General features: G+C 39.9%; 1 protein-coding gene across 1 annotated transcript in view; it reads right to left on the bottom strand.

Annotated features, from left to right (window-relative positions):
- The window catches only part of ALDH1L2 (aldehyde dehydrogenase 1 family member L2), a gene marked incomplete at its 5' end in the record, with an annotated part of 32004 nt that extends 15662 nt beyond the window's left edge, over positions 1–16342 (bottom strand). The window contains 9 exons of the mRNA XM_081330755.1: positions 426–517; positions 5887–6012; positions 6244–6378; positions 6950–7039; positions 8508–8609; positions 10147–10312; positions 11183–11417; positions 13000–13144; positions 16292–16342. Coding sequence (XP_081186881.1) covers positions 426–517; positions 5887–6012; positions 6244–6378; positions 6950–7039; positions 8508–8609; positions 10147–10312; positions 11183–11417; positions 13000–13144; positions 16292–16342 — 1142 coding nt within the window. The remainder of the gene's footprint in view (positions 1–425; positions 518–5886; positions 6013–6243; positions 6379–6949; positions 7040–8507; positions 8610–10146; positions 10313–11182; positions 11418–12999; positions 13145–16291) is intronic.
- Between the last annotated feature and the right edge of the window lie 562 nt (positions 16343–16904).

Raw genomic sequence — 16904 nt, 5'->3', positions numbered from 1 at the left:
CAAGCATCCAAATTAAAGAATCTTTAATAGATAATTGTCTAACATTGATCTGGCAGAAAACTTTGTGGGATGATAATGTATACCGAGGTTTTCCCACCCCTTCCCCTTTTTCTCTACAGCATATGTCTTTGAATTGGCACTCTGGAACATTACTGTTTTAAATAAAAACATTAACAGATTAATCAGAGTCAACAAACAATTTTGCTTGTTCTGAGTGATAAAATTGCTTACTGGGAACACAACATCCAGGGCTAACAGGCAATACAGGAGTTTCTGGCTTGAGTCATCTGATTCATTTTGCTCAGGTTAAAAATACTGTAGCCAAGATATCACTGTCTCTCTTCCATAAGGTATAATATGAAAAGTAAATTTTGCTGTGTGAGATGCTTATATGCTCTTCAGTGTCTTAGAGAACAGTGACTTACCTAACCACATCCATCGATGTTGCTCCAGCTTTAAAAAAGTCAGTGGTGTCCTCAATTTCAGCCACGTTGCTCAAAATTCCCTTCCAAATGGACTGTAAAAGATGGAAATTCCCCGAGACAATGACACAAATAACCCAAGTTACTAATAAGGCACATGGCCTTAAGGTTAGCATCAAAGAACCTTGATCTCCCTATTTTGCATTACAGTACCTACACTCCTCACCATGAAGCTGGAGGAGCATGAAGATGAAAAACAGGGTTGGACTGATGATTCATAACTATATGTCAGGCCAAAGATGTGATGTCTGAACAATTTTTTTTAAAAAAAAAACTTTGAAAAGTAATCCTGAACTTCTTTTGTACGGAGAAAAGAATATTTTTCTTCACACAGCACAAGTAACTGTGAAATATACTATCAAAAGATGTGGTGCTTGCAGTTATCTCCAATTATTTTTTAATCCAACTAGAATATATTATTATAGATACTAGGGTTGAACTAGTATCTATCTATACTAGGGTGTATATAGATTTGATCTCCCAGACATGATATAATAATATCTTTCTCGACGACTTCCGGTGGCGACGCGACGCCGAAGACAGCCGTCTCTGGGCTGTCCGCTCCGCAGCTGTGTTGTTTCATCGAAAACAGCGCCGATCAGCTGTTTAGGTGGATCTGAAGCCCCCTCCTCGGGAGAAGAGGAGGGGGTGAGGCCCCAGGCTTCCTCCTGCACCTCCTCCAGCATTGACGCTTAAGGATTTACAAGATGCCTTTGAAAAGCATTCACAATTAATGTCAGATATGATGGATGAAAAGATGGAAAAGCTGGAGGAGAAATTGGAGGAGAAGATGGAAGAGAAGTTTAAAGCAATGAGGGTAGACATTTTGTCTATAATTGAAAGTGTGGCTGAATGTGTGCAACATCTGGATGAAAAAGTGGAGGATCTTAGTCAAAAGAACTCTATATTAGAAGTAAAGGTATTAGAGAATGAAAATATAAGGGACAAAATGGATGGAGAATTGAGTCTTGTCCAGTACCATCAGATGCAGTATGCTATTAGAATCAGGGGCTTAAGAGAGAATCCTAAAGAAGATTTAAAGCAGCTGATCTCTGAGGCTTTAGAAGCGGTATTGGGCCAGCCAGCATCTGAAATTGAGGGAAGTATGGATAAAATCTTTTGCGTAAATTCATGGGTTGCAAGACAGAGGAAGTTACCTAGAGATGTGGTGGTCTACTTTACAAAGAGAGCAATTAGAGATGAAGTTATTCAAGCTGCTTACGATACTAAATTTGTGGTTGCTGAGCAAGAAGTCCTGGTTTTAAAAGAGATTCCTCCAAAGATTTTAAGGAGAAGGAAAGATTTTGCATTCCTTGCACAGGAACTTAAGAAATGTGATATCAAGTTTAGATGGGAGATTCCAGTCGGAATGGTGGTGATGCACGAAGGTAAAAGACATTGTCTGGTTACTGTGACTCAGGCACGTGATTTTTACAGTAATGTGTTAAAAGCAACCCCCCTATCACTTCTGGAAGCTGCAAAGGGATATGGCGAGGGAAAGCCTCAAGACGCTGAAGGTAGACAGACAGAGGAGAATGGTGCTGGAGGGGATCAAGTTACAGTTTCATCGGCTGCTGCTGGAGAGCAGAGGATGACGCGTGCTGCCCTAAGACGAGCGAGACAAGAGCAAGAGCAAGACCAGCAGAAAGTTATGGAACCTCCAAAGCGTACTTATAGTGAAGCTGTGGGAGGGGCGCAGCCCAAAGAAGTTACAGGGGTCCTTGTAGACGTGCTCCAAAAGCTTCGGGATGCCAAGAATGGCGACTAAATTTCTAACCTGGAATGTCAATGGATTAAATTCACCACAGAAGAGAAAGAAAGTTTTTCAATATTTAAAACAATTTAAGACTGATGTTATTTGTCTGCAAGAAACGCATATTAGGGTTATGGACCAAAAGTACTTATCGAACTCAAGGTTGGGTACGCAATTTGTTGCTTCTGCAATGAATAAGATAAATGGAGTGGTTGTCTACGTTAAGAGTACTCTAACAGCGGAACTAATTGAAGTAGATAAGCAAGGAAGATATGTTATGATAGATTTGCTGCTAGAAGGTAAAAAAACGCTTTTAGTTGGATTGTATGCTCCTAATCAACAACAAGCTGACTTTTTTAACTTACTACATACAAAGGTTACCCAATTGGATTATAAATCTTTTATTTTTATGGGAGATTGGAATGGTGTCCTAGACGTACAGATGGACAAAGCTGGTTTTTTTAAGCGTGTCCCGAGTCATGCTAGATTGCCTAAATCTTTTTTTGAAATGAAGGATGATTTGGAATTGCGAGACATTTGGCGCGATACACATCTACACGAAAAGGATTATACTTTTTTTTCTGATAGACATCAATCTTTTTCTAGGATTGACTTTATATTACTGACTAATGACTTTTTTTCTAGGATCAAGAAGGTAAAGATCTGTGCAAGAACTATTTCTGATCATAGTCCAGTTTGGTTAGAGATCAACAAGGACAATACAGATAGGCGCTCTTGGCGCGTAAATGAGAATTTGTTTAGAAATCAGAGAAATGTGGAAGAATGTAAAAAGCAGATGAAGGATTTTTTTGAAATTAATATGAATAAGGGTACCTCTATGGACATGGTTTGGGATGCTAGCAAGGCCTATATGAGAGGGGTGTTGATATATATGAACAGTAAACACAGACGTACTTTGGAAGCCAGAAGGAAAGAATTGGAGAATGAAATTAGGGAAAAAGAAAAGGCCCTAATTTTGAACCCATTGGATGTGAAGACTAAGGAGGTCATTAACCTATTAAGAGGACAATTTGATAAGTTGATGGCTGATCAAGTGGCAACTAATTTACGGTTTGCTAGGCATAATACTTTTTGCAATGCTAATAAGCCAGGCAGATGGCTAGCCTACAGGTTAAGGAAAAAGCAAAGGGCTTCTAATATAGATAAAATTGAACATAAGGGAAAGGTTGTGTTTCAACAGGATCTTATTAAGGAAGCCTTTGTGGATTTTTATTCTAAACTATATGCTGTATGACAAGAAGGTAGATAATGTGTTTAAAGTGCATATTTTAAGACAGGCTTTTTTGAGAGTTTGGAAGAAGTATAGACATAAGTTAGATTGCAAGATGCCGTTGTGGGCAATCCCAAAACACGCAATAGAAAACATAAATGTTGGCTTCAAACATGATGTGACTACGTATAAGGAGATTTTAAGCTTGGAAAGAAATGTCTGGTGTTTGAAGCCGTACAATCTCTTGCGAGATGAGAAGATCGTTCAAACTTGGTTTCAATATACTCAGTTACGGGCAAGGTGGAAAGAAGACCAGAAAATTGGTTTTGCAATGACCGATGAAAATCTGATAAAGCAAATTAGAAACCAGGGTCCAGCACATATCAAACGGATATATCTTGCATTGATAGAAATCGACTCAGAAACAGAACTTGTTAAAGACTGTATGATAAAATGGGCTCAGAATATTCAAGAAGTTATTACAATGGACACGTGGGAAAAGATCTGGGTGAGGAACGTAAAATTCACGCAAGCCCAAAACCTAAGAGAGAACTTTTACAAAATGTTTTATAGATGGCATTTAGACCCTAAAAAGCTTGCAAGTATGTATCCGAATTATCAGCCTAAATGTTGGAGGTGTGGAGGCGAAGATGCAACGTATTTTCATATATGGTGGACCTGCAAAAAGGTTAAGGCTTTTTGGATAAAAATTTGGTGGAATATGCAGAAGATCTTTAAGCAAAGGATAAAGTTTTGTCCGCAATTGTTTTTATTGGGCATAATTACAGATGCTACTGTTGTGGACGTTAAGTTGATGTTGAATTTAATTACAGCAGCAAGACTCTTAATAGGTCAATATTGGAAAAAGGAGGAACTGCCGACTATAGAAGAATGGACTCTAAAAGTTTCTGACCTGGCGGAAATGGCAAAGATTTCGGCTTACCTGAAAGATCATTCGCAAGAACGTTATATTATGGAGTGGAAAAAGTGGATTGATTATATTCAGAACAAATATGGGACTAAGAAATTTCATTTAGCATTTGAGTAAGTTTCCTTTTCTTTTTATATGTAATATTAATATTGCTTGTAATCATTTTATATGAGCTAGAGGGTGATAGAATTGATGGCTTATTGTTGTTAGCATATGGATGCTTATGATTGTTCTTTGTTTTTATACCCTGTATTTAGCTCTGGGAAGTCGGGGGGGGGGAGGGGGGAATGGGTGGGAGGGATAGGGGGGGTTAGGTAGGGGTGGGGGGAGGGGGGGATTGTTAAAGTTAAAATGTACTGTAAAACTTTTCAATAAAAAAAATAATAATATCTTTCTCCAATTGCATCTTAAGGCAGCTGCACAATCCCAGGAAAAGACACACACTTCCTTAGTGTGTTGGAGACAGGTACTACATCTATGTTCTTGCAGACTTCAAAGCATTTTGGGGGGGATAAAATCTGAGGTGCTGCAAATTCCTAACAAATTGATTTATTTGGAAAGCAACTTTTTTTCTAGGTATTCTACAAAGATTAAAAACCTGAGAGAATGTATTATCCCAAGAAAGTTCCTCTCAGGTGGACAATCATTTTTTATTAATCAGGTTGTTCTAGGATGTCACCACCTCTTTGGAAGACCATTTCCTTAAAGTATATGCCAATATGTTTCCTAGCTAGCTCTATGGTTCATTGTATTTTAAAATATTTAGTTTCTTATATTTACAATCCAGTCTGAATGGTTGCCAACTTGCATATAAATCTATACTGTTTACAAGAACTCAAAACAAATGATATTTATTTTATTAATTTTTTATGCCGCCCATCTTCCCTACAAGATGACTCTGAGTGGCTTATTAAACAATATGATATATTATATTTATATTATATATAATATCTATATCATACACAATAAAAGCCAATCATGCCAGAGGAATGTTCATACACAGCTCCAGTCCAAATGCCAATGGAAAGAGTTGTGACTTCATGAGTCTTCAGAAGGACAGCAGAACTAACACTATTGAGACCTCAAGGAGAGATAGTTCCAGAGGGCAGATGTGAAAACAGCAAGGTTACCTTTCCTAGGTCCTAAAATGATACTAACTGGCAGATGAGATGCAAGGTATGCCAATACTATCATATATTATGACTTAAGTTGTATATCACCCAGAGCCACCTTATAGAGGAGACAATTGGCATAAAAAATTAATAAATAAAATAAAGACTTTATTAAACATATTTGTATGGCTGTCCATCCTAAATTGCAACCCTGAGTTGCAATGTACAACACTAAAAATGGAGCATATTTTAATGTGCAGCATCCAGTGATGCTTAGCATAAACGAATGTAGTCCCTCACTACAGGCTTAAAATAAATTGATATCAATTTTAAAATAGGTTTCACTTTCTTGTATTTTTCTCCCATCAAATCTTTACCTTAATATTTTCTGCCAACTTCTCCTCCTCCTCAGTAAGTTCTATTGCGGCTACCTCATCGGTAGAGAAATATTTAGATGCTGGGATCATTTTTCCATCTTCAAACTGAAGACTCTTTACTAGCAACTGCAGAATAAGTAACAAAAAAAGCAAGCAACAGTGGAAAAAATGAGGGCTACTGCTTCATTTCAATACTTTCAGCATAATTTCTTATCATGAACTTAGTCGAGGCTTTGGCCCTATCCAAGAGGCCCATAGAAATTGTGTACAGAAACATTCTATAAGAAAATCTTTATAGAGTTAGTTAGTTTGCATCTTTTATTTCAGTCCAATAGTACTGCATCTTTAAAAGCTTACCGTCTTTCCATCATTGCCAAAGAGAACCAGGCCTTTGTCAGTTACCAGACCAGGTTTTGCAGCATCTTTTATTTCCAGCTCTTCACCTGGAGATGTTAAGCCATCAAGAATGGATGAGCCATAGAAAGTAACCATCTATGAAGAAGATAATCTTTATTATGTATGGTTTAGCAAACAGTAGGAGCAATGAATAGCTTTGTGCAAGTGAAAAGATTCAATAGAAGTAAAATATTTGTTCTTTCCTTCAATTGGAATGGAAAGGCGACTTTAAATTGTTACTGAAAGTGCACATTAAAAAGCCAATTACATCTTAAATGAAAGTCCTATAGAAGAAAGTTTGATTCCAGAGAAAAGGCATACTATTGACTTTTTTTGGTCATCAGCATATTTTACTACTAAAATTTATCTCATTATATTATCAAATTATTCTTCATTTTCTAGTAATTTATTTTTGAGTTTGTGCAATGAAATCTGATCAGAAGCCCACCGTCAGGAATGTGACCTTGAGACAGTCACTCTTTCACTAAATCAATCACAAAGGGCTGTTGCTCCTGAAGAAATGTAGCATGCATCTAACAAACAATACTACCAACAATAACATAGTAAGATGATGAATTTCTGATCATTATTTGATATAACTAGGACCCATGACCTTTACATTATCACTAAGGTAGATAAAGTAAGTTTATAATTTGTAATGTTTTACCTGGCCATTGATTTCTGCCCAGGCTCCAGGTACTTTATCATGTCCTCTGATCCAGTTATGCAAAGATAAAGCTGGTTGATCCCAAGAAATCTAGGAAACCAAGAGGCAAAGTTGGTCTCTTCCTATTTATATACATAAGTGGCTTTTAGAGTACAAACAAAACAAGACAGAACAACCTCGCCCCCCCTTATCTCCCCCTCACAAAGATCATTTCTATGCTTGTCTGAAAGACAAATCCTGGCTTATGATTGGGAGTTGGGTGACATATGAATTTAATATGTTATTATTATTATTACAACAAATTATTAATTCAAACAATGCATTAGGTACCAGTGCATCTTATAATTTGTTTATAGCAATATGCTTTCAAACCATCGTTTAAAGTCGGTTGATTACAACAAACCATAGCTAACACCAATCACTATTTACATTCATCTGAAATACTGAACTTTTGCCAATTTAATTTTTACAGCGTGGACAGCAATAATACTTTATACCCACAAGGGTCTGGATTTCTTCACCTAAGATTGCTTATGAACCATTTACATTTGGAAAAGTTATCTACAAATCAAAAGCATATAATATAGAAAGTTTCATACAGCATCATTATAAAGAAATTTCCCTGCAATGTGCATCCAAAATATATATGACAGAAAAAATGCAGGCAAAAACAAATGCAGAATTTCAATTTTTGAATACACAGAAAATTGGATGGTAATGAACGATGAATACATTGATACAGGGAGGATGTAAATTAATAGTTCCTTTATTAAAATGTGATCACTTGAAGCAAATGTGCCATAATGTTTACATTATTACTGGTATGCAGGTTTAAAAATTACATTTTAAAAATTCACATGAAGAATGTTTAAATAAAATTCTATATGCATTGTGCAGCTGATCCTTGTTATAGGAAAGATATGCTATTTTATAGAAATTGATCCTACATTGGAAATGCCAAGCAGGTCACTATGCTTCATTCAAAAACATGAATAAAAAAACAAAACATTTTTTTCTGTCTAATAAATAATTACTATTACAGTTAAAAACCAGCAGAAAAATCGTGGACAAACTGGTATTTCTCCTTAATACAAATAGATGGATTTTTTTTAATGAAAACTCGTTTGTATTGATTTGAGAATTTTGAGGACTTGAACTCAAAGTCCTCAATGTGTGAAGAAGATGTGTGAAGTCCACACAACTTCAAGTTAGAAAAGTTGAAAAACACTACTCTCATTGAATGGATGATTCTAGGATTTGAAGTCCACGCTTCTTCAAATTGCAAAGGCTGAGAAACATTGCTCTAGAGGGATAACCGTGTTAGTCTGTTGGAAGACAAATAACCTACATCCCAGTAAACCAACATGAGGTTCGTTTGGGGGCTTGGAATGCTGTACAAAAACAAACATTGCAGATTAGCATATTCTGCCAATCATGGCTTGCTTGTTCAACAGAGAAAACTTAGTGCAAAGCATTAAACCAGCCAGTGTGTTGTAGCCCATTCCTCCTTCATGAAATGCCTGGCTTTTAAAGAACAGTGTTCTGTTGCTCAATATACCTTGGCATTTTCTTTCTTCTGGATGCCTTCGTATGTAGCACCATCTTCAGGCTGAGGTATTCGAGGAGCTTGGCCATCAGCAATTAGCTGTACAGCTTCTATCTAAACAGCAACAATGAAAAAGCAGCTTTGATTGATCTAGGAAAACAAACATTTTCTTAACTATTTAACAGGTGAGAAGAAATGCTGACATTAGGTGAGCTCTTGAATCCTGTAGAATTTTTGGAAATACACAACACTAGGATATGACTGGCCATACAATCTGCATATCCATCCATAAGCACTGTCAGCCCCACTCCCTTTCCTGGCTTAACCCTGACTGCAGCTTCACTATAGGTTGTCCTTGACTTACAGCAGTTCATTTAGTGACCATTCAAAGTTACGTCATCATTGAAAGAAGTGTCTTACGACCATTTTTCACATTTAGAACTGTTGCAGCATTCCCAAGGTCATGTGATCAAATTCAGATGCTTGACAACTGATTCATACTTATGACGGTTGCAGTGTCCTGGGGTCATGCGATCATCTTTTGTGACCTTCTGACAAGCAAAGTCAACTGCAGTGATTCACTTAACAGCTGTGGCAAGAAAAGTCGTAAAACAGGGCAAAATTCACTTAACAAATGTCTCACTTAGCAACAGAAATTTTGGGCTCAACTGAAGCCGCAAATCCAGGACTACCTGTATTAGCCACATGGTATGGTTAATAAAGAATCTTTATTCTTTATTAGGAAAGAAGCCTCTATAAACAGTTGATTACCCCTAACAGGATTCTCACATCCTTCAAGTTTAAAATCAACTATGCTTTCTCCTGCCGCAGCTTACTGGAAATGTTGCTTTGCGGTTCTTATACATGGTGTTCATGGTAGCTATTTACTGACATATTCAACATTCCTCACCTTACAAACTCTAGCTCCTAACACAGCTTCCTAAACATAGGATTGCTGGAAAGGGAGACAGACTTTATTCACATCCCCGTCTTTGCCAAACACCCTTTCCTCTTTTCATATGCCACACAGATGCTCACTTATCTAAATGTCTGTGGAGATTCTCAGTCATCCAGGTCATGGTTGTCCCAAAGCTGCTTTTTCAAAGGGCAACTGGGCTTTATTTTTCCTACTAATTGATTTAGGTACAGAACAGCTGTTGAAAGGCTGCAATGTCATAAGAACAGGGTTGAGCGGTATTCCAAGATTCATGCCCATATTTCTATAAATGTACTCTAAGAAATCTCATATTCAGTTGTCAGTTTAACCTTCAATATATTTTACAGGATTAAAAATTACTTTAGTTCCAGACTCAGAGCTGAGGACTCTAGTGCAGTTTTCCCCAACTAGATGCCTTCCAGATGTGCTAAAGCACACGTTTCATGATTGCTTGACATTACTATGGCCAATTGCACTTATGATAGTGATGCAAAAACAATTTTGCAACCAATGGCTGCATTTGCAACCTTTGTAGTATCTCTCTCTCAGTCATTTGTTCACCATTACAGTCAATTAGTACATTATCCTTTTTTGTTCCCTCCTCACACAGCAGAGAGATTGTTTAAATAAGCTCTCACTTCCTGAACTGCTTTTCTCCACAGCTCAGTACAGTGAAACCTTTTTAGCTATTTATGATTAGTCAAGATGTCTCACCATAGCTTTGATTCCCTCTGGGAAAAGAAAACGATTATATAGGTCATCAACAGTTTCATTTGGGCCAACATCGCATTCCCTCTGCAGAAGAATTGGTCCTGTGTCCAAACCTTCATCTGCCCAAAAAACTGAAAATCCAGCCTTCTGATCTCCTTGTATTAAAGTCCTGAAAATAAGTAAAACGTGACTTAATAAAAAATGTCAGCTTTCTTCATTACTTTGGTCAATTTTGCCTGATTTCAGAGATTAATCAGGGACTGCCTTAATCTGGATTAAGATCTGGATTCCAGGACTGTAGACTAGACAGAGCAATCAAACCCAAAAGAAGGCAATTCAAGGCATGCCCATAAATTCGACACATAAAACTACATGGATATAGTCATTGTAAGATGAACATGACTTAGTGAGTCTTTACTTTTATAAAGCAAATGTATTAGCTTTGCAAATTTGGCAAAAGATTTGAATCTTTTGAACAATTATTATTTTTTCATTCTTGTATTAAATGTTCCATTTAAAAATACTGCAGTGTTTATTCCTTACTACATGTGTATATTGCTTGGGGGGGAAACATTGCATTTTCCTAGCTAGATCACTTGCGCTAGTATTAAATCAACAACTGTCATGTTTTTCCTTTAATAGATGGAAACTGGGAAAAGTTACAGATGAAAAGATGAAACCTGGAGAACTTCTTCCCCATAAAATTCCATTAACAAGGCAAAATAATTACAGAGGGAAACCTTTGTCAGGAAACTTTATTGGAGTTGAGCATAATTATTTTTACCAAGGTCACAACATTGGCCTTACTGTTAGGCAGGGCTTGTTTTCTCATAGAACGCTCAGAACGGAGTTCCGGCACCTTTTTTGGATGGAACCTTGTAGGGTAGGTGAGGCGGGTTGTATGATGTGTGTGAGTTCCGGCACCTTTTTCTTTTACAAAAAAAGCACTGCTGTTAGGTAATATGGACTGTGGACATCTCAGACACTACCTCTCTCTGACCTTCCATCTGTCAGATAAATTATAATTGAGCCTGCTTACCAATTGATTGCAGATGCTCCTCGGTGGCGAGGAAGGATTGACGGATGGTAAATAATAGAGCCATGCTTTGGACTGTCAATAACCTCCATTGGAATGAACTGGGTGCAGAATGGAAGGACGTTCAGTTCCGCACCAACTGAGTTATAGGCTTCAAGAACTTCTTGGATAGGTTTGCCCTTAACTCTCCACCTTGGGAATTTGAACACTGGAGTCCCATCCCTTTCTGCAGCTGAGGCTGGGGAAAAAATGGCTTGTCAGTATTTTTCTTGATGTCAGAACTAAAATATAACATGCAGCATGGAGTTGAAACGACTGTCATAAAAGCCATTTAACAAATTTGTGTACGTGTCTATGTGTATTTTGAAGTCTGTGTTGACTCCTGACAATCGCCTGAACAAATTTCTGCAGTTTTCTTGGCAAGGTTTTTCAGAAGAGGTTTGCCATTACTGATAGTCCTCAAGTTACGACCACAATAGAGGCCAAGATTTCTACTGCTAAACAAGGTTGTTCAGTGAGTCATGCCCGATTTTACAACTTTTTGAGCATGGTTATTAATTGAATCACTGCAGTTATCTTGTGGTCATTAAGTGAATACAGCTTTCCTCCTTTGACTTTGCTTGACAGCTGGGAAGGTCACAAATGGCAATCACATGACCCTGGGATGCTGCAATCATTGTAAATATATGCTGGTTGCCAAGCACCCAAATTTTGATCACATGGCAGTGGGGATGCTGCGATGGTTGTTAACTGTTATAAGTCACTTTTTTTCAGGGCTGTTGTTACTTTGAATGTTTGCTAAACTGTTGTAAGTCAAGGACTACTTGTATCTCCTTTCTAAATTTTAAATTTGGCTTTTATTGGGTTAAATTGTCATAAATAAATAAATACTTATTATACCCATTGTTTAATTCTTTTTTAAATTTTGTACTTTATGTTTTTTAATTTTTTATTGTTGTGAGCCACCCTGAGTCCTTGGGGAGAAGGGCGGCATATAAATTTAATAAATCTCAATCTCTCAATCTCTAGGGCTGAGAGGGAATGACTGGTCCAGGGTTACCCAGATGGCTTTGTGCCTAGAATTCATGGTCTCCTTGCTTCTAGCTTAATGCCTGAACTCCTGCAGCAATAAATTCTCAACTGAGTAAACAGATGTTAGTAACATATGTAGGAACATATCAGCAGCCCATTCAGATATTACAGTAGCACTATAGCCAAGAAAGCTTGCACTCTCATCATCTTATTTTAACACCACAATGGCCTTTACTGTCAGATATCTAAGCCACATGGGTTCAGGCATAGTTGATGAGGTTGGTTTGAGAACATAAAGTAGATCTTAAGAAAAGTACAATTGATTCTGCATTCAAATGCTGCCTGGCCCATACTGTAACCTAGTGATGGCGAACCTTTTAGAGACCGAGTGCCCAAACTGCAACCCAAAACCCACTTATGTATCATCAGGTGCCGGATGGGCATGGCCCTTTGGGTGGGAGTGGCCAATTGGGTGGGCGTGGCCCATTGGGTGGGCATGGCTGCAGTGGTAACGGCAGACTGGGTGGGACTAAAAAGTTAAATCAATCAATTCCAACTTTGCGACAACTTTTTTTTCCCTGCAAGAAGTTGAAATTGATTGATTGAACCTTTTTTTTTTACACATGGTGGCGGAGGCCTAAAGCAAAAAGGGTTTATAACACCCAGCTGAAGGACTAGGACTGGGGTGACGGTGCACGTGCCCACAGAGAGGGCTCTGCGTGCCACCTGTGGCACCCGTGCCATAGGTTTGCCACCACGGCTGTAGCCATTAGAGATTATCTACTTACCCAAAGGATCAGCTTTTCCATTTTTGTCTGGGACTGTGAACACTCCAACCACTTTGTGCCCTTCTTTTTGCAAATGCTTGTAGACTTCTTGTCCAAACAGACTCTGGCCTATTAAAGCTAGCTTTAGTTTATTTTGATAGTAGTCCTATTGACAAAAGCAAAACAAATTCAGTTAAAAAAAACCCTCCAAAGATCAGCTAATTTCCCTATAAACATTCTGTTCCAGTTACAGCAGTTCTTACAGAATAACAGAGTTCGAAGGGACCTTGTAGATTATCTAGTCCAAACCCCTGCTCAAGCAGGGGACACTATACCATTTCTGGCAAGTGGCTGTCCAGTGGTCTCGTGGACATGGTCAACAAATTCTTTCAGGACAAGCAAATGCCTGTACAGTACATATAGCAAGTGCATTAACCCTGCATAGTAAAAACAACAACAAAACCTGGAACTCAGGTCCCGAATCATAAATGAGCTCTTACCTTGTGAGTGTAGCTTGTGTTCGCCTCTCATAACCCTGATTTCATTATGTTACAGCAGTGTTCTTCTAACTTGACAACTTTAGGACATGTGGCTTTCAACTCCCAAAATTCCTAAGCTAGCATGCTGAATTGTGGGAGATGAAGTCCACACTTCTTAAAACTGCCAAGTTTGAGAAACACTGTGCTAGACCAACGGCGTTTGTCATTTGCGTTATTGTCACTTGCTTTAACTGCCTTAATAATCTGCCTGTCTTGAAATTATTTCTACATGGCTTTACCAGACAAGTTGCATCAAAAACCTGCCTGTCAGATCCATGTGACAACAATGCCACAGTCCAAAGTAGCCAATAGAAACTGGACATATCTCAGCCAATTACTTTATCGGCATATCTGCATAAAGTGCACACAGGAAGGCTGAAGATGATGAAAGGCAACATTTCCACATTGGGTAAAAATAAAAACCCCTAGTTAAACTTAGCCTTGGGCCAAGGATGAGGGAAAGGCTACAGGTATGTCCTTAGATGGCATCTTGGTACCAGAGTTGTGGGGAGGTGAATATATAAAGAAATGGCAAGGCATCTAGTCAGGAATCTAAATGGGTCTGGATGTGGGTCATATTTAATTTCCTTGTTGTCAGTAAGGCAACCCACAAGAGGGGGAAAAAAGCAAACTAAGACTTTTTCTTTTGGACAGCAGTCTTAAGAAACCAAATTTAAGCACAAGGGCTTATACTGTGATTCTTGGAAGTAGAATTCCAGTACATAGCTAAGTATATAGAATTTTGGCTGCAATATATGGCTGTTTGGAAGCGTCTTTATGCGGTTAAAGCATCTGAAAAGAAGACATGTGATCGCTTCCACGTCTGCTGGCTGTTCTGCTTATAGCTGGAAAGCTCGTAAAGTCTATCCAGAGGCAACGTGCTGTCGTCTGTCATTCATTCTCATATTTAACATTGCTGATGCAATCCAAGCAGCTCGTATGAAGCCTTCTTACTATATTCATTCCTTAATGTGGATATGTTTTTTAATTTAGGAGGCTGGCAGTTCACTAAACACTAAACAGTTCACTAAATTGTTGTTGAGCACATATGCAACGCCACTTCCAATAAAGCAAGAGATACTTGGCTAAGTTTGTGAATCTAGTAAGAAAAAAACTAAAGGGACTTTCAGTGTAAATCCCACAAGCAGACTAGAAGTTACATTTTAGGGCATAAGTCATGTCTCTACCATTGAATTTTCTGTGACAATATCATACTGCATGGTATGTCTCCAGAAGAAATAGTGATGGTAGAACTTCATCGCTCATGCACACACAATATTTAAAACATCTGGATCAAAGTGCAAAAAAACACTTGGAAAATGCTCAGGCTCCAAACAAAATGCTTTAACATGCTAAGAGAAAATAGAATAGTTAACTGCACAACCAGTAAGAAAATAGTACAGTATAATATAACTTTTTCCAATTTGGAAAGAGATCCATAATTCCCAGTCAGAAGGGGTCAAGACAGTGTGGAATTGGGAGATTTCTAATCCCCAGTACTCTCTAGGGCAGTGATGGCAAACTTTTAGAGACTGAGTGCCCAAAAAAACCTGGCCCCCGCTCTGCCCCCCATTCTGCCCACTCTGCCCCCACCTGCCCTGCCCCAGCTCCACCCCTGGTCCCACCCACTCTGCCCCCACCCACCCACCCTGCCCCTGCCCACCCGCAGGGCCACTCACTGCCTCCACAGCCAGCCGCAGATTGCCCAGGAAACCCAGCAGCCTCAACTGCACGCAATGGGGTGCGAGGGCGGAGTCTTGTCTCCGCTGCCCAGCTGCCATGTCCTTAGCTGCGCTGCTTTGCGTGGGCCGTGCCAAGGCACGACTCTCCTCCGGAGGGGCTGTTGGGGAGGAGGGGGCTGCAGGGGAGGCGGGGTTGGAACAATGGCGTGCGTGCATGCCTACAGAGAGGATTCTGAGTGCCACCTCTGGCACGCGTGCCATAGGTTTGCCACCACTGCTCTAGGGCCTCAAATTGCAGAAAGTGGGGAATTATTAGAAAGGCAGATTTTACTATGAAACTCGTTGGCTGATACTGAATTGATCTCTTTCACAAGGCTGATGTGAAGGACCCTGTGCAATTTGAAGAAGAATGGTGGGGATACAATGTGATAAATAGCTTAAGGGAAACATTAAATGACCAATTAGACATAAAATGAACATCTCTGGTCTAAAGCAGGAATTCTCCTGAACATTTCCAGGAATTAGGACACATGTATGGGAATGGATTACTTGCTGCATGCATCTGCACGTGCACACAAACACAAACACACACACATACACACACACAGAACCCACAGAAAAAAAATCCAACCATCCCATCTTTCCCAGGGAGTCTAAGGTAATGGCCTTTATCCCGTGGATGGATTATCCTTAACAGTCATGATGCTGAGCTATTTTTTCAGACTGGGAGCGTCCTACATAAGCAGAAACTTTCTGGCAATCCTTGGAACGAGACCAGCACCCAAATTGTGCTGAATTTCTTCTTTGTTAAAACAACACCAAGCAGCCAAACAAAATACGGTCTGTTCACGTTACAACAGTTCTCCTGCCTCACCTCCCATCCTTTGCCCTTTCCAATCCTCTGGCAAACCAAAATTCCGCCTCAATCCCGACCTGTCTGTCCCAGAGATCCAGTCTTGAGAAACACCTGCCTTCCCCTTCTCCAGCCGGGCAGCAAGGGGGAGAGGAGGGGAGGAAGAGGAGTGGACAGCATCCTTCGTTTCTGTCCTTTAGACCGAAGCCCCCTGTCCACGTCCCCACCTTCCTACTCACCCTGGCTGTGGTCGAGAATTTCCTAAGCAAGTGGTTGCTTTTGGAAAGCATTTTGCAGGAGAGCAGCTCCGAGGACCAGCCGCCCGCTTGCCCCAGCGGGAACGATCGATCACCTGAAGAGGGAGCGCAAGCCTGAGCTGAAAGGCTGGGCGAGCAAGGGACGCAGCAGCAGCGGCGGCGGCGACGGCGGCGGCGGCGGCAGCAGCTAGTCTGATGCAACCCAAGCGGGCTGCCTTTGGTTCCGAGCCAGAGAAAAGCGAGCTTGGCGGGGACGCGCAAACGGGGGCCCCGCGATTCAGAGGCGGAGGCGCGCTTGGTGGCGGCCAGGCCTTTCTCCTAAAACCACCTGAATCTGAAACAAAGGGCGGGGAAGCGCTTGTCTGAACGCAGCCTTTTTAGAGCCGGGAGGCTGCCTCCGAACCTGGGTTAGGCTCGGCTGGGAATGAATCATGGAGCAGAATTTCAACAGGTGCAGATTTTACCAAGAGAGGCCAATGATGTAGCACAGTCTTGTTCACCTACTTCTGCCTAGGGGCGGCGGGTGGCGGGAGAGTTTTCCCAGCTAGCATCCTCTTACTAGGATAGATGACTGTCCCCATCTTCTTCATCCACT

Source organism: Vipera berus (genome assembly GCF_964194415.1).
Source record: "Vipera berus genome assembly, chromosome: 6".
In the NCBI taxonomy this organism is placed as follows: Eukaryota; Metazoa; Chordata; class Lepidosauria; order Squamata; family Viperidae; genus Vipera; species Vipera berus.
Note: the sequence above shows the minus strand (reverse complement) of the source record. Positions and strands in the feature narration are given on the sequence as shown.